Genomic DNA, 18,915 nt, shown 5'->3' with positions numbered 1-18,915 from the left:
CTTCTGACATTGCAGCGCTCCTTCAGCACTGACCTTCTGACAGTGCAGCGCTCCTTCAGCACTGACTATCTGACAGCACAACATTTCTTCAGCACTGACTTTCTGACAGCGCAGCACTCCGTCAGCACTGACCTTCTGACAGTGCAACATTCCTTCAGCACTGACCTTCTAACAGTGCAGCACTCCTTCAGCACTGACCTTCTGACAGTGCAACACTCCTTCAGCACTGACCTTCTGAAATTGCAGTGCTCCTTCAGCACTAACCTTCTGACATTGCAGCACACCTTCAGCACTGACCTTCTGACAGCACAGCACTCCTTCAGCACTGACCTTCTGACAGCGCAGCACTCCCACAGTACTTAACCTTTAACAGTGCGGCACTGCTTAAGTATAGGCCCTCCAACTGTGCAGTAGTCCCCTAGTACAGTCCCTCCAGCCGTGGCAGCATTCCCTTAGTACTGACCCTCCAGGAATGTGGCACACCCTCAGTACTAACCCTCCAACCCAGCAACTTCAGTGCTGACCCTTCGACAGTAAAGCACTCCCTCAGCGCCGAATCTCTGACAGTTCGGCAATGTCTCAGTTCTGATCCTCTGACAGTGTAGCACTCCTCAGCACTGACCCTCTGACAATGGGCCATTCCCTCAGTGTAGACCCTCCAACAGTCGAGGCACTCCCTCAGCACTGGCCCTCTGACAGTATCACAGCCCCTCAGCACTGAACGTCCAACAGTGCAGCACTCCGTCAGCACTGGCACTTCACAGTGCTGGAGTATTTCATGTGGTAAACCCTAGCACTGACCCTCCAACAGTGTGGCACTCCCTCAGCACTGACCCTCCAACAGTGTGGCACTCCCTCAGCACTGACCCTCCGACAGGATGGCACTCCCTCAGCACTGACCCTCTAACAGGATGACACTCCCTCAGTACTGACCCTCTAACAGGATGGCACTCTCTCAGTACTGACCCTCCGACAGGATGGCACTCCCTCAGTACTGACTCTCTAACAGGATGGCACTCACTCACTACTGACCCTCCGACAGGATGGCAATGTCTCAGTCCCGACCCTCCGACAGGATGACACTCCCTCGGTACTGACCCTCCGACAGGATGGCACTCCCTCAGTACTGACCCTCTGACAGGATGGCACTCCCTCACTACTGACCCTCTAACAGGATGGCACTCCCTCAGTACTGACCCTCCGACAGGATGGCACTCCCTCACAACTGACCCTCTAACAGGATGGCACTCCCTCAGTACTGAACCTCTAACAGGATGGCACTCCCTCAGTACTGACCCTCCTACAGGATGACACGCCCTCAGCACTGACCCTCTAACAGGATGGCACTCTCTCAGTACTGACCCTCCGACAGGATGGCACCCCCTCAGTACTGACCCTCTAAGAGGATGGCACTCCCTCACTACTGACCCTCCAACAGGATGGCACTCCCTCTTTACTGACCCTCCGACAGGATGACACTCCCTCAGTAATGACCCTCCGACAGGATGGAACTCCCTCACTGCTGACACTATAACAGGTTGGCACTCCCTCAGTACTGACCCTCTAACAGCATGGCACTCCGTCAGTACTGACCCTTTGATAGGATGGCACCCCCTCAGGACTGAAAGTCTGTGCCTTGATGACGAAGGAAACAAATTGACATCACTCATTTCACATTCTCACTGCCTTTCAATTCTTCACAATCAACGTATGTGAATTTGTTTTAGTGATAATGGGAACTGCAGATGCTGGAGAATCCAAGATAATAAAATGTGAGGCTGGATGAATACAGCAGGCCAAGCAGCATCTCAGGAGCACAAAAGCTGACGTTTCGGGCCTAGACCCTTCATTAGAGAGGGGGATGGGGTGAGAGTTCTGGAATAAATAGGGAGAGAGGGGGAGGCGGACCGAAGATGGAGAGAAAAGAAGATAGGTGGAGAGGAGAGTATAGGGTGGGGAGGTAGGGCAGGGATAGGTCAGTCCAGGGAAGACGGACAGGTCAAGGAGGTGGGATGAGGTTAGTAGGTAGGAGATGGAGGTGCGGCTTGGGGTGGGAGGAAGGGATGGGTGAGAGGAAGAACAGGTTAGGGAGGCAGAGACCCAAAACCAGTCCACCAGCTTCAAAATCTCCCCTTCCCTCACCGCATCCCAAAACCCGCCCAGTTCGTCCCCTCCCCCCACTGCACCAGACAACCAGCCCAGCTCTTCCCCTCCACCCACTGCATCCCAAAACCAGTCCAACCAGTCTCTGCCTCCCTAACCTGTTCTTCCTCTCACCCATCCCTTCCTCCCACCCCAAGCCACACCTCCATCTCCTACCTACTAACCTCATCCCACCTCCTTGACCTGTCCGTCTTCCCTGGGCTGACCTATCCCCGCCCTACCTCCCCACCTATACTCTCCTCTCCACCTATCTTCTTTTCTCTCCATCTTCGGTCCGCCTCCCCCTCTCTCCCTATTTATTCCAGAACGCTCACCCCATCCCCCTCTCTGATGAAGGGTCTAGACCCGAAACATCAGCTTTTGTGCTCCTGAGATGCTGCTGGGCCTACTGTGTTCATCCAGCCTCACATTTTATTATCTGGGAGGCAGAGACAGGTTGGACTGGTTTTGGGATGCAGTGGGTGGAGGGGAAGAGCTGGGCTGGTTGTGTGGTGCAGTGGGGGGAGGGGACAAACTGGGCTGGTTTTGGGATGCGGTGGAGGAAGGGAAGATTTTGAAGCTGGTGAAGTCCACATTGATACCATTGGGCTGCAGGGTTCCCAAGCGGAATATGAGTTGCTGTTCCTGCAACCTTTGGGTGGCATCATTGTGGCACTGCAGGAGGCCCATGATGGACATGTCATCTAAAGAATGGGAGGGGAAGTGCAAATGGTTTGCGACTGGGAGGTGCAGTTGTTTATTGCGAACTGAGCGGAGGTGTTCTGCAAAGTTGTCGCCAAGCCTCTGCTTGGTTTCCCCAATGTAGAGGAAGCCACACCAGGTACAGTGGATGCAGTATACCACATTGGCAGATGTGCAGGTGAACCTCTGCTTAATGTGGAAAGTCATCTTGGGGCCTGGGATAGGGGTGAGGGAGGAGGTGTGGGGGCAAGTGTAGCATTTCCTGCGGTTGCAGGGGAAGGTGCCGGGTGTGGTGGGGTTGGAGGGCAGTGTGGAGCGAACAAGGGATTCATGGAGAGAGTGGTCTGTCCGGAAAGCAGACAGGGGTGGGGATGGAAAAATGTCTTGGGTGGTGGTGTCAGATGGTAGATGGCGGAAGTGTCGGAGGATGATGCGTTGTATCCGGAGGTTGGTGGTGTGGTGTGTGAGAACGAGGGGGATCCTCTTTGGGCGGTTGTGGCGGGGGCGGGGTGTGAGGGATGTGTTGCGGGAAATGTGGGAAATGAGGGAGACGTGGTCAAGGACATTTTCGACCACTGTGGGGGGAAAGTTGCAGTCCTTGAAGAACTTGGACATCTGGGATGTGTGGGAGTGGAATGCCTCTTCGTGGTTTAATCCAGAACCCTCACCTCATCCCCCTCTCTGATGAAGGGTCAGCTTTTGTGCTCCTGAGATGCTGCTGGGCCTGCTGTGTTCATCCAGCCTTACATTTTATTATCTTCTGTGAATTTGTTTTACTTGTTTTAGATCCGCCACAGACTCTCTCAATTGCTTTCCTTGATGGAATTAATGATTCATCAATCAATATAATCGAGGGGAATTCTGCAGTGATAATCTGCTCTGTCGACAGTTTCCCATCTTCTAACCTCATGTGGCGACATCTTAATGTCACACTGAACAGAACAAGTTCCAACAATGAGCTGAGGTTGGACATTCCTCATGTTACGTACAGGGAGACTGGAGACTATCAGTGTGTGGCAGAGAATAAACATGGAGCAGTGCAGGGCTCCATAAGCCTCACTGTGGAATGTGAGTGTATACAGTTTCTATATTTCCCTTAGAAATACACATGAGCACAGACAAAGAAACATCCACCCGCTTGTGAACACAAGATAACAAGGTGTGCAGCTGGATGAACACAGCAGGCCAAGCAGCATCAGAGGAGCAGGAAGGCTGGCATTTTGCATCAGGACCCTAAGCTCTAAAGAAGAGTCCAGACCTGAAACGTCAACGTCAGCTTTCCTGCTCCTCTGATGCTGTTTGGCCTGCTGCATTCATCCAGCTCTACACCTTGTTATCTCAGATTCTCCAGCATTGGCAGCTCCTACTATCTCTGAACCGCTTGTGAATTATCTGTGCTTCATCATTTGAACAGTGCAGAGTCAGCGTCAGCTCTTAATCTGTGTTGAAGGTACGCAAATGCTAGGCTCGAAGGACTGAATGAGAAGCCTCCTCTCTGTAGAACCTCAATATCCCTCAATATTCCATCAATCAAAGACATTTTATTGGTGGCAAATTGTTTGGGGACAACCTGAGAAAGTGAATGGCTCTTTCATTCTTCCTTGATGGTGAACTTAAATAAACACAATAGCTTGGAGTCTTGCTGTGCACCAGGGTGACTATGTTCCTCCCCTCATGTAGCCTTGGCTCAAACATGATCAAATAAGCTGAATTTCAGAGGTGAGGTGAGACTGATTGACTTTGACATCAGGCCAACAATTGACTAAATGTGGCTGCAGGATCCTGAGCAAAACCAGAGTCAATGGGAACCAGCAGAAAACTTCACATTAGTTGGATTCATACCTGGGGCATGGGAAGATGATTGTGGTTGTTTGAGGTCTCCCATCTCTACTCCAGGGTATTTCTGTGGGAGTTTCTCAGGGAAGTGTCCTAGGCCCATTATAAGATCATCTGCACAGATACCGAAGCAGCCTCTATCCAAATGTAACAAGATTTGGTCAATTGGTCTGACAACTGTCAACTGGCATTTGTGCCACACAGCTGTCAGGCATTACCAGCTTCAACAAGGGAGAATCTACAATTATCCCTTGACATTGATTGGTGCTATCATTGATGAATCATCCATTATCAACATCCTTGGGGTTACCATTGAACAGAAAATGAACTGAACCAACCACATAAATACAGTTGCTCCAAGAGCAGGTTACAGGTTAGGAATCCTGCTGTGAGTAACTCACTTCCTTTCTCCCCAAAACCTACGCACCATCTATAAGGCACAAGTCAGGAGTGTGATGGAATACTCCCCACTTGCCTGGATGGCAAAATGTTGTCCAGCCAGGATAAAGCAGCTGGTTGATTGGCACCATATCTACAATACCCACTTTTAGAGTACTGTGTATAATTTTGGTCACCTTTCTCCAGGAAAGGCCTTCTTAAACTTGAGAAGGCGCAGAAAAGATTTATAAGGATGTTGCCAGAACTGAAGAATTTGAGAGACAGTGAGAGGCTGAATAGGCTGAGGCTTTTCTTCTCTGGAACATTGGAGGCTGAGGGGTGATCTTACGGAAGTTTATGTTTGGATAAGTTGAATGGCCAAAGTCTTTTCCCTAGGATTCGGGGGTCCAAAAATACAGGGCACAGATCTAAGCTGAGAGGGGAAAGATTTGAGAAGTACCCGAGGGATTACATTTTCACACAAAGAGTGGTGCAATGATGGACGTGGGTACAATTACAGCATTCAAAAGATATCTGGATGGGTATATATACTGGGAGTGTTCACAGGAATATGGGCCAAATGTTGCCAAATGGGACTAGGTTAGAATGGGATCATCTCTAGATTGGGATGTCTAGTTGGCACAGATGAGTTCTGTTACCATAAAATATGACTATGATGCATTCATTTCCTCCACGACAAACACTCAGTAGGTGCAGTACCATCGTCAAGAGGCACTGCAGACAGCGCCTTCCAAACCCACACAGTTCAGGGGCTGCAGATACATGGGAACCCCCACTCCAAGTCAGTCATTGTCCTGACTTGGAAATATATCACTGTTCCCTCAGGGTCTCTCTCACACACACACACACACACACACACACACACACACACACACACACACACACACACACACACGTGCATGCAAGTCAACAAATAATAGCAGGTTCCTTCAATATTCCATGAACAAAATACAATTCAATGGCTGTCATGAGGACATCCTGAGATATGTTACATATTTCGGAGAGATAATAGGAACTGCAGATGATGGAGAATCTGACATAACAGAGTGTAGAACTGGATGAAAACAGCAGGCCAAGCAGCATCAGAAAGATGAAGGTCTAGGCCCAAAACATCAGCTTTTCTCCTCCTAAGATGCTTCTTGGCATGCTGTGTTCATCCAGCTCTACACTTTGTTATCTCTACGTTACATATTTTCTTTCTTTTTACTTTCTCCACTGGTGTGAAAGTGAAATGTTGCCTGTCAATTTACACAGCCAGTGCCCGTCAGAAATATCACTCAGCAACTGAGATTGCAGAAATGTGACTGCAAATACATAGTGTCATAAGTGGAGAGAGCTGAACAGGGAGTCTTGCTGTGCACTGGTTTCTCACGACGAATTCTTTATTTGCTTGTAGACTCACCACGGAATCTCTTGATCACTTCTGTTCATGTGATTGAAGGTTCATCGATCAATATAACTGAGGGGAATTCTGCAATCATAATCTGCTCAGTCGAGAGCTTCCCCGCTTCTAACCTGACATGGAGACATCTTAATGTCACAATGAACAGAACAAGTTCCAACAATGAACTGTGGTTGGAGATTCCTCATGTTTCGTACAGGGAGTCAGGGGATTATCAGTGTGTGGCAGAGAACGAACATGGAGCAATGGATGGCTCCATAACCATCAATGTGGAATGTAAGTGTACTCAGACTTTATTAGCTTTTATTGATGTATGCAATGTGTGTATTCCTACCAGCACTGGCATTTCTTGACCATCCCTAATTGTGCTTAAGAGCTCTGGTGAGCTACCTTCTTGACATGACTGAGGTTTGGTGGAGTTATAGGTCCATCTACAGTGCTTTCAGAAACCAGATCCAAGATTTTGACTCAGCGATAGTGAAGAAATTGTGACATTGTTCCAAGAGGGGATGGTCTGGAAACATAGAGAATAGGATTACTAGTAGGCCATTCAGCCCATCAAAAATGCTCTGCCATTCAACATGATTTTAGTTGACCCTCTATCTCAGCATCATACTCCCAATCTCTCGTCATAGACAATGACACCCTTCGCCTTTTGAGATCTATTTTTTTCTTAAAATATATTCTGTGACTTGGTTTCGTAGCCTTCTGTGGCAGACAATTCACCTCTGATCCAAGAAGTGTCTTCACATCTCAATCCAAAATAGCCTAGATTATTACCTAAGTCCCTGGCCACTTGCTCTGGGCCCTTGGAAAAGGGAAATACCATCCCTGCATCCAACCATAAAAAATCTGCCAGATTTGATACATTTCAATGAGATTCCCTCATTCTTCTAAACTGTAATGAATACAGACTCAAGCAACAAACCTGCCATCCTATGAATCAAGACTTGAGAGCCTTCTTTGCAGGTTTATCTTTTCTAAAGTACAGGGACCAAAACTATGCGCAATATTCCAGGTGTGGCCTCACCAAAGCCCGGTACAACTTACTTGCTGTGTTTTCAAACCCTCATTCAATGAATGCCAACGTACCATTCACCTTCCTCATTGTATGCTGCACCTGCATGCTTGCTTTCAGTGACCAGTGCACAAGGACACCCATGTCTCTTTTTACATCAACTTTTCCCAAGTGATCTGTTCAAATAACCTTTCCCATTTTATTTTTCTGACTGGCGTTGACAACTTCACCCTCATACACATTATACTGCATCTGTCATGCATTTATTCGCTCTCAGTTTGTTAAATTATCTTGAAGGCTCTTCACATCCTCCTCACCACCTCTCAATCCCACCTCATTTTTATTCATGGATCATGTTGTGGAAATATTGCATTTAATTCCCTCATCCAAATCACTGACAGATATAAAGTGAATAACTAGGACCTAAGCGCTGCTCCCTGTGATATCCCATTTGTCACTGCCTCTTTTTCTGAAAAGACTGATTTATTTCTAATTTCTGTTCCCTGTCTGCCAATCAATTCTCATTCTCAAGTATATTACCAACAGTCCAACATACTTTGATTTTTATGCATTAGCCTCTTATTTGGAACTTGATCAAACGTTTTCTGAAACTCCAAATTCACATTCACTCCCTCATTATTCCCCTAGTTTGCTCCCTGAAAATACTACAGCAGGTTTCCAATTCAAAAATCCACATTGACATTATGTAATCCTTTAGCTGTTTTCTCAATTTCCTGTTGGCACATTGTCATAGTCAAATTGTCCATGCCGACCAGAAGTCCCAAATAAATCTGGTCCCATTTGCCAGCATTTGGGCCATATCACTCTAAACCCACCCAGAGGCTTTTTAAATGTTGTAATCGTACCAGCTTCCAACATATCCTCTGGCAGCTCAGACTCTGCATGCACCACCCTTGACATGAAAAAGTTGCTCCTTAGATTCCTTTTAAATCTTTCCCTCTCACCTTAAACCTAAGCCCTCTAGTTTTGGACATCACCACCCAGGGAAAATACCTTATCTATTTATCCTAGCTATGTCCTGATTTTATAAACCGCTACAAGGTCACCCCTCAGCCTCAGAAACTTCAGGGAAAATGCCCCAATCTATTCAGCCTCTCTCTGTAGGTCAAACGCTCCAACCCTAGAGACATCCTTGTAAATCTTTTCTGAATCCTTTCATGTGTCACAACATCCTTCCCATAGCATGGAGACGAGGATTGTGTGCAACATTCTAAAAGTGGCCTAACCAATATCCTACACAGTCGAAACATGGCCTGCTAACTCCTATACTCAATGCATTGACCAATAAAGGCAAGCATACCAAATGTCTTCTTCGCTATCCTGTCTACCTACAACTCCACTTTCATGGAACTATAAACCTGCACTTCAAGGTCTATTTGTTCAGCAGCACTCCCCAGGACCTTACCATAAAGTTTATAAGTCCTGCCTTAACATAGAACAGAGAACAGTACAGCACTGTACAGGCCCTTCAGCCCACGATGTTGTGCCGAACTTTTACCCTAAACCTAAGGTTTATCTAACCTCCACCCCTACCTTATACTGTCATCCATATGCCTATCTAATAGCCAATTAAATGCCCCTAACGAGGCCGACTCCATCATCCTCTCTGGCAATGCATTCCACGCCCCGGATACTCTCTCAGGAAAGAACACACCTCTGACATCTTCCCTATAGCTACCTCCACTCACTTTAAAACTATGTCCCCTCGTAATAGCTACCACTACCCTAGGAAAAAGTATCTGGCTGTCCACTCTATCTATACCTCTGGCCATTCTGTACATCTCTTATCCTTTGTCATTCTAAACAGAAATGCCCTAGGTCTCTCAACCTTTCCTTGTAAGGCCTTCCCTCCTTTCCAGGCAACATTGTAGTAAATCTCCTCTGCACCTTTTCCAATGCTTCCACATTTTTTCTGTAAGGAGGTGACCAGAACTGGACACAATACTCCAGATGTGGCCGAACCAGGGTTTTGTACAGCTGGAGCATAAATTCATGGCTCTTGAACTCAATCCCACTATTAATTAAAGCTAACACACCATTTGTCTTCTTATCAACTCTATTCACCTAGGTGGCCGATTTCAGGAAACTATGGATGTGAACCCCAAGATCTCTCTGCCCTTCCACACTACCGAGAATCTTTCCATTATTCTGCCTTCAAATTTGTCCTTCCAAAATGAATCATCTCAGACTTTTTAGGATTAAACTCCATCTGCCAATTCTCAGCCCAGCTCTGCATCCTATCAATGTCCCTTTGCAACCTAGAACAGCCCTCTGCACTACCCACAACTCGACCCACTTTCGTATTGTCCGCGAACTTGCTAATTCACCCTTCCACTCCTTCATCCAAATCATTTACAAAAGTCACAACCGGAAGACCCAGAACAGATCCTTGAGATATGCCACTTGCAACTGAGCACCATGTTGAATATTTTCCATCCACTACCCTTCTGAGGGTCAGCCAATTCTGAATCCAATCTGCCACATTTCCCTGTATCCTGTGCCTCCTTACTTTCTGCATGAGCCTACCATGGGGAACCTTATCAAACACCTTACTTAAATCCATGTAAACCACATCCACTGCTCTACCTTCATCCATGTGTTTGATCACTTCTTCAAAGAATTCAACAAGGTTTGTGGGGCATGATCTACCTCTCAGAAATCCATGCTGACTATCACGAATCAAACTGTGCCTATCCAAGTGATCATAAATCCTATCTCTCACAGCCCTTTCCAATAATTTGCCCACCACTGAAGTAAGACTAGCTGGCCTGAAATTTCCGGTGTTATCTCTATTCCCTTTGTTGAACCTCTCTCTGATCTTCCAGCACTATACCCAGTGACAGTGAGGACGAAAAGCTCATCGCCAAAGGCCCGTCGATCTCTTCCCTCGCTTCCCATAGAATCCTTGGATAAATCCCATCAGTCCTAACTGGATTTAACTATCTTCCAGTTCCTCAAAATTCCTAGTACATCTTCCTTACTAACATCCACCTCCTCTAGCCTACCAGCCTGTTTCATGCAGTCCTCCTCTACAACTAAGTCCCTCTCAGTTGTGAATACTGAAGAAAAAATTCCTTAATGACTTCTCCTATCTCTTTACGCTCTGTGCACAAATTCTCTTCATAATCCTTGATCAGCCCTACGCCTTCTCTGGTCATTCTCTTATTCCTCACATACATGTAAAAAGCCTTGGGGTTGTCCTTGATCCTATTTGCCAAGATTTTCTCATGCCCCCTTATAGCTCTCCTCAGCCCTTCCTTCAGCTCCTTCCTGGCTAACTTATATCCCTTTAGAGCCTTTTCCGATCCTTGTTTCCAAAACCTTAAAATAAGCATCCTTCTTCCTCTTAACTAGTCATTTGACCCCTGTTGAGAACCAAGGCTCCCTCATTTGACCGCATCTTCCCTGCCTGCATATCAAGCACACGCAGTATGCATTCCTTAAACAATCCCCACACTTCTATAGCGGTCTTCCCCAACAGCATCTGTTCCCATTTTATGTTACCCAGTTCTTGCCTAACAGAATTATAATTGCCCTTCCCCCAATTATAAACCTTACCCTGCTGAATTGCCCTGTTCTTTTCCATGGCTATTGTAAAAGTTACAGAGTTATGATTGCTATTGCCAAAATGCTCTCTTACCAACAGGTCTAACACTTGGTTGGTTCATTGCCAAGCACTGTCCTCGTGTTGGTCTATCTACATACTGTGTCAGGAATCCTTCCTGAACACACTGGACAAAATCTGCTCCATCTAAACTACTACAACTAAAAAGTTTCCAATCAATATTTGGAAAGCTGAAGTCACCCATAACCCCAACCCTGTGACTTCTGCACCTTTCCAGTATCTTCCCCAAATCCTCTCCTCCACTTCTCTGCAACTATTAGGAGCTCTGTAAAAATAAAAAAAACTCAAACGAAGTGACTGCTCCTTTCTTGCTCCTAATCTCAGCCCAAACTGACTCTGTAGACATATTTCGAACTGGCTTTAAGTAGCTGCTATACTAGCTCTGACGAGCAATGTCACACCACACCACCTTCGACTTCTACCTTTGAGCCAGTTCTGCATGTTCACATCAGTCTCCAGTATTTCCCCTGTTACTGATGTTAGGCTGTAATTTCCTGTTTACTCCCTCCCTGCTTTGTTAAAATGCAGGGTCACATTTGACATTTTCCAATTTCCTATTTCTACTCCACTGTTTCCATGGCTATGTCTTTCATTTCCTGGATATACATTATCAGGCCTGAGGCATTGAAAGCTTTCAGACCCATTAACCACTCCGGAGATTTTTTTTTTAACTAATACTAACCTTCAAACCGTACTTCAAAAACACTTCTGAGCGACTTGGAGGAGAACTTGTGTTTCTATGTATCATCCTTCCATAGATCTGGCAAGTGCTGGCGAAGAAACATTGATGAGTTGCATATTGAATTTTGTAAATAGCGTACACTGCCCTTGCTGTGTGTATGTGTTGGAGAAAACAAATGTCTATGGCGTGGATGTGGTGCTAATCAAATGGGCTGCTTTGTCCTGGATGAGCTTCTTGTTGTTGGAGCTGCACCCATCCAGCCAACTGGACAGTGTTCCATCACATTCCCTGTGAATGACAGACACATTTTCAGGAGTCGGCAGGTGAGTTCCTCATTGCAGCATTCCGAGCCTTTGACCTGCTCTTGTCACCACACCATTAACAATTACCAGACTGTTCTCAGGGCCAATTCCTTTTCATGTATCTGGTGTCTTCAGCCATTTCTTCACATCGTGCGGAGTGAATTGAATTTGCTGAAGACTGGCATCTGTGATGCTGGGAACCTCTGGAGAGGGACAAGGTGGGTCTCTTGCCTTTCCTTTTACACAGATATACCGGGCTCCCCCATCACTGAGGATGGGGTATTTCTGGAGTCCCCTCCTCCAATTATTGCTTGATTTGCCTCTGACTTTCATGGTGGATGTGTCCGGACTGCAGAGCTTTATTCTCTTCCGTTGGTTGTGGGATTGCGTGACTCTGACCAGTGCTTCCGCTGTTATGCAGTCCTTTGTGTCACCCCATCAGTTTGCCACCTCCATGAAAACAATTCTTACAGATATAAATTCTGTATATGTATGTAGTACATAAATATTATATCTATAAACTTTCCTTGTATTGCTCTTACACATGTGGACAGATATCACTTCACCAGGTTAGCATGAGGACATCTACTTCTGAGCACAACATTCTAAAATGGTACTGGAGTTATTCATACAATCATACAGTGCTGTTGCTCTGAATGGGGCACAAAGGCAATTCACAAAGATGTTGCCTGGGATGGAGCATTTCAGCAATGAAGACAGGCTGAATAAGCTCAGGTTGTTTTCTTTGGAGCAGGGAAGGTTGAAGTGGAAACCTGATCGAGGTAATGTTTAAGGGGTGCATGGATAGGATGAATTGAAAGCAGCTGTTCCCTTAGCTGAAGGGTCAATCCCAGAGGGGCAACATTTTTAACATGACAGGCAAGCAGTTTAGAGGGGATTTGAGAAAAACTTTTTTTTCACCATGAGTCTGGCAGGGCTCTGAAGGCACTACCTGGGAGAGTAGTTGATGTTGAAAGCCTCACAACCTTTAGGAAATATTTGGATGATCCCATAATTCAAAGGATAGGTCTCATGTACTAAAGTGGTACAAGAGACGGTAGTAGTGTAGCACTGATGGACTGAAGGACCTCTACTGTATGATTTCATGATTCTATGAGAGCCCATCAGGTTGGAATACCAAAACTGCACTAAATCTAAATTCATTGGATGTTTTTCCAGTTCGAGAATTCAGAGGATGGAAAGCAGGATTGCTTGGAGCTGGAATCATTTTAAGCGTTGGACTGAGTGGATTATTCATCTTCAAGTGTGTGAAAAAGTAAGTGTGAAAGGTCCATTTGCTGCTTTTGAACTTGCATTTTCACCAACTCATTTCTCCTCTCTGGTTTCACATCAACATCAACTGATGTTCTCTATCTCATTCCCCCCTCATTCTCTTGCACATTGTCCAGTTTCGCACTGTTTTAAAGAGCTAAGAGTAACATCTGGACCTGCAGAAGTTCCCTCTTCACCCTCTTGAGGGAGCAGTGATCTAAAACTCAATATTGTCAGGAAACAGGACACGAAGAGTTAATGATAACAAAGTAAAGGGTCTAGGCCCGAAATGTCAGTTTTTGTGCTTTTGAGATGCTGCTTGGCCTGCTGTGTTCATCCAGCTCCACACTTTGTTATCTTGGATTCTCCAGCATCTGCAGTCCCCATTATCTCTGATCACAAAAAGTTAATGGTTTACCATTAATGAAAGATAAAGGTCCTGTGTTTCAGAAAGAACGTGTTTTCACACTGTTGGTAACAAGGTGTAGAGCTCGATGAACACAGCGGGCCAAGCAGCATCAGAGGAGCAAGAAGGCTGATGTTTCAAGCCTGGGCCCTTCTTTAGAAATTATTCAACTAACTTATTCAACAGTGCCCTTCCCCTCCCCCATTTCTGAAGAAGGGTGTAGGTCTGAAACGTCAGCCTTCCTGCTCCTCTGATGCTGCTTGACCTGCTGTGTTCATCCAGCTCTACACCTTGTTATCTCAGATTCTCCAGCATCTGCAGTTCCTACTATCTCTGGTTTCATACTGTTGTCCACTTCATCGTCTGACCTATGGTGACTGTTTCTAATGCAATGCACAGAGCAAAAAGCACAGGAAGAGACCAAACAGCATGTCAGCAAGTCAGTAGAGACACTCCAGGGAAGCAGTGGGACAGGTCCAGGGTAAGTAACATAATTATTGGAATTTAATTCCTCAACCAACATCTTCCTTTGTTAATGCTGTGACTTTATAAAGGCAGATTCCAATAATTGATGCCTCTAAAATATAAATACTTAGTATTAAGATCTGGTTGTAAGGCTCAAGTCTGCTGTACAGAACATCTTTTAATCAAATTCTTTGGATGGGGTGCACAAGCTGAGCTAAGCTTGAGCTCGCCAGAGACTAAAACATTAAGGGAACTTTGCAAAATGATTAAGATAATGAAAGGATTACTTTTTAGTACAGAAATTAATTGTTGCTCAAAGGATACAAAATAAAACTACCCAGCATGATAATGACTTCCCGATCCTCTGTTTCTTGTGAACACACATTAAAGGGCCTACGCCCACTACCTTGAGCAGTGCCCAGTCTAATTCAGGATACTCTGGAAGGGGAAGGGAAAGGTGACTGAAAACAAAAGTATGGAGAAGCTAGCTTTCTCACGCTGCAACTCTGCTGAAAACCCACGAGTGGTTTACTCCACTAAAACGATCTGAAGCCGTCAGTTTTGCCTACGACACTGTCCAGCAGGTTAGTGATGCAGAGTGATGCTAACATCACTGGCTGAGGGCACCATGATTGTCCTACCTTTGCAACTTTGCCCTGGTCTAAGCTGTGGTCAACCCTCGCCTTAAACTCATTGCAAGTCATCTCTCTCTCTCTGTGAGAGAGTGGCGCTGTGTGACATTACTTTTTTACAGCAATGTCAAATATTAGTTTTGACAGCACTATGCAGGCTGTACAGCTGAAGAAACGGCAGTCTGGTTCAAACACATCCCACTTGGTGTGTTTGATAGTGTATAACCAACACACACCTGCAAGCGTCAGAAAAGTGTATCCGTCATTAAATGTGGTTCTGCTTCAAAAAATGATTGTTTTTCATGAAATGTCAAAGGCATTTATTAGATAATCCAAACCCCATTTTGAGTAGACAAAATGGATTCCAACAAACATTTCACCTTTTTCTTTGAAAAAAAAGGTTCATGGAGACTGCCAATCCTTGCTGTATTTCCCTGGCAACATCTTGATTAATCACAATCTGCCTGTCAGCTCTCATAACTAAGATCGACAGTTAACTGTTCCTGCTGCATTTCCATGTCAATACGATTGACAGTTAACTGTTCCTGTTGCAATTCCATGTCAATAAGTTTTAGAGATAATTTTTCCTGCTGCATCTAAATGTCACTAAGATTGATAGTTAGCTGTTCCTTCTGCATTTCCTTGTCAATAAAATTGACAGTTAACTCTTCCCGTTGCATTTCCATGTCAATAAGATTGACAGTTAACTGTCCCTATTGCATTTTCATGTCAATAAGATTGACAGTTAACTGTTCTGCTAGAATTCCAAGCCAATGAGGGTCCAAAGAATCGGCACTGTCATTTCCTGTTGGAGATATGGGCACCTCTTTGTCCACAGCTATTCCCTGTGCCCTCATCCTGATGATTGGAGATGGTTCAAGGGCTTGATAGAGATAGAGAGAGGCAATTACTTCTGATGGATTGACATGGGGCATTTCATGCCAAGAGGGGCAGGGAAAGCAGATCCTTGAAATCACAGCCAGATTGCTCAGGATTAATGTCAGGTGACATTTCTTCAAAAGAAGATCAGTTGGATAATGTGGAACTTTCTCCAGCAATAATCAGACCATATCCAAATCCTGTTCATTCTCACACTGTTCAATCTGCTTCCAATACAGGAGAGAATGGGCATGAAACAAGAAACTAAAACTAAGCATTCTGCCAATGAACATGAAGATCCTACTTATGAAAACTGTGAGATAGATTGGGCTTTGAGAAACCAGAAGGTGAGCTACATGCACAGGATATCCAGGCACTCACCCCCTCCACTGGCTCTAATACTGATGTCTCTGGTCCTTTCATGTCTCTGAAATCATTTACACAACCAAATTTGAACCCAGGAAATTGTACAACACACACCACACAGGATCAATCATCAAACACTACACTGTTCAGTATCGATAATCAAACCCCATACTGTTCAGCATCTATAATCAAACCCCACATTGTTCAAATAATTAATGGATTTGTTCTGGGTATAATTTGTATTGGGGTTAATAATTCTAAATGCTGATTACTCTGAATGTCTCTGTGCTTATTTTTGTTTCTATTGCAGAAGAAATTTGAGGAAATAACACTGAATCATAATATTCATGTACACCAAGAAGACAATATCTATGCAAACTGTAACTTTGATGAGGAGGCCATGTATGGGAATGTTTAAACTAAGCAAGATTGAGAAACACTCAGTGTGAGGACAACACCGAATGACAGAATCTTTCAAACTCGAACCAAAAATCCACAGGAATGATCCCCGAGAACCAATTTGAAATTTCTTGATATCATGTGTGAGAGTTTCTTGAAGGTGAAGTTATATCAGAGTGAAGTGATGCTGTGTCCAAGATGTTTCTGTCTGGATTTAACTTTAAACATCCTTCTTCAACAGTGTCTCCAACAGTAAGGGACATTCTTCTCTCCATTTTGATTATGTACATCTTTCAATCTTATCAAACATCTACCAGGACACACACATTCAATCCCATATTTTGCTTGGGAACCCTGCAGCCCAAGAATATCAATATGGACTTCACAAGCTGCAAAATCCCCCCTCCCCCGACTATATCCCAAAATCAGCCCAGCTAGTCCCCGCCTCCCTAACCATTCCTCCCACCTCAAGTCCCACCCCCATTTCCTACCCACTAACCTCATCCTTCCTCCTTGACCTGTCCATCCTCCCTGGACCAACCTATCCCCTCCCTAACTCCCCACGTACATTCATCTTCACTGGCTGTAACCCCATCTCTTTGACATGTCTATCTCCTCTCACCCTATCTTCTCCTTTATCTATCTTCTATCCACCTCCCCCTGTCTCCCTATTCATTTCAGAATCCTCTTCCCCTCCCCCAACTCTGAAGAAGGTTCTCAACCTGAAACGTCAAAACTTTCCTGCTCCTCTGATGCTGCTTGGCCCGCTGTGTTCATCCAGCTTCATACCGTGTTATCTCAGATTCTCCAGCATCGGCAGTTCGTACTATCTCTCATTCAATCCCATGCTGGTTCACTCCCCTCCACTCATCCAAATGGGTCAATGCTTTATGAATACTGCCTTCTCCAGAACTCTCATTTCTCCCTATTTTCTCTCCTATTGCATCTCATGCCCTCTGTGAGCTCACCCTGAATGTGACAGCCATCTCTTTTGCCTATGATCCAGTTCCCACTAAACCGAAGATCACCCAACAACCCCTCCTGGCTCTCATGTCAGCCCACAGTGATGGTCTCTCTCTTCAGGAACTGGGCCTCTCTCTTTTATATATCCCACCCACACACTCCCCTTCCAAAAATAACCATTCACCTCCTTAAACCTCCCACTTCTCTCTACTCTTTTAAACTGCTCTGAAAACCCAACTTTTTTTATCAACATCTTATCCACCAGTCCTAAGAGCACATTCCTTTGCCCAACAGCAATAAAGGCAGACTTACATTTCTTTAACACTTTGGACCACTGCAGGACATCCAAAGTGCTTCAGTGAATGAAATTGTTTTGAAGTACAGCCATCTCTACAATGTAGGATTGACACAGCAAGATCCCACAAAAGGTCATTAATGCTAACTGGGAATAAATATTGGCTGCAACACATTAAGGAGGTATGCCCCTGTTCCTTTTCCAAATACCAGAATGGGATCTTCTATATCCACCTGAACAGCATTCCCTCACCACTGATCCTCTGACAGTGCAGCATTCCCTGAGCACTGACCTCCAACAATTCAGCACTCTGTCAGGACTGTCCCTCTGACAGTGCTTCAATCACTCAGCACTTGCCCTCTGACTGTGTGGCACTCCCTCAGTAGTGACCCTCCAACAGTGCTGCCCTCCCTCAATACTGACCCTCGGACAGTGCAGGGCTCCCTCAGTATTGAACCTCCGACTGTGTGGCACTCCCTTAGTGCTGATTCTCTGACAGTGCAACAAACCTTTAGTATCCACCTTCCAACAGTGCAACATTCCCTCAAAACTCATGCTAAGACAGTGCAACATTCCTGAGTACTGACCATCTGATGGTGTAGCATGCGCTCTGTATCACATTGACGTATCAACTGGGGTAATTTTGTTAGGTAATGCATCTGTTGATGTATAATTGTATTTGTATGCTTTCTCAGTACGAGTTGCTGCTGCTGCTGTATTTGAATCAATTTTCATACTGTCATTCATTATAAACGTTTACAGAGCCCTCTTGATGAAACCTATACTTCAGAGAAAGCAGGATCAGAGCAGATTTAGATGAAGTCAGTCTCAAGCGCCAATGCTTCGCAGTACAGAAGTCTTGCCATATTTGTTGAACGATTATAACTGTTCCCATTTTTATTGTCAGCCTTGGTAATATAGTAAATGGAACAATAATCTAGAAACGTGGAGATGGTGTTATTTGTGGAATTTGGAGATTCCCTGCAGCACACACTGAGGAGCCAGGAGATGTGAATCAAAAATTCACACTCCAGTGAGAGGGTGTCATTACAGCATGATCTCTTCACATTGACTGCCATTACAATGCTTAAGAGCATACGTCCATCCCC

At 45.1% G+C, this 18,915-nt stretch overlaps 1 protein-coding gene across 1 annotated transcript in view; it reads left to right on the top strand.

The window, feature by feature from the left end:
* The window catches only part of LOC125448470 (myeloid cell surface antigen CD33-like), a 29,181-nt gene extending 10,431 nt beyond the window's left edge, over window positions 1-18,750 (top strand). Inside the window, exons 4-9 of the mRNA XM_059641232.1 lie at window positions 12,265-12,279; window positions 13,324-13,405; window positions 14,207-14,288; window positions 16,023-16,130; window positions 16,460-16,708; window positions 18,569-18,750. Of these exons, the coding sequence (XP_059497215.1) occupies window positions 12,265-12,279; window positions 13,324-13,405; window positions 14,207-14,288; window positions 16,023-16,130; window positions 16,460-16,567 (395 nt within the window). The 3' untranslated portion in view covers window positions 16,568-16,708; window positions 18,569-18,750. The remainder of the gene's footprint in view (window positions 1-12,264; window positions 12,280-13,323; window positions 13,406-14,206; window positions 14,289-16,022; window positions 16,131-16,459; window positions 16,709-18,568) is intronic.
* The last annotated feature ends 165 nt before the right edge of the window (window positions 18,751-18,915 follow it).

The sequence above is a fragment of the Stegostoma tigrinum genome, chromosome 41 (genome assembly GCF_030684315.1).
Source record: "Stegostoma tigrinum isolate sSteTig4 chromosome 41, sSteTig4.hap1, whole genome shotgun sequence".
Taxonomy (NCBI): domain Eukaryota; kingdom Metazoa; phylum Chordata; class Chondrichthyes; order Orectolobiformes; family Stegostomatidae; genus Stegostoma; species Stegostoma tigrinum.
The sequence above is the reverse complement of the archived record's forward strand: the minus strand, read 5'-3'. Positions and strand labels throughout refer to the sequence as shown.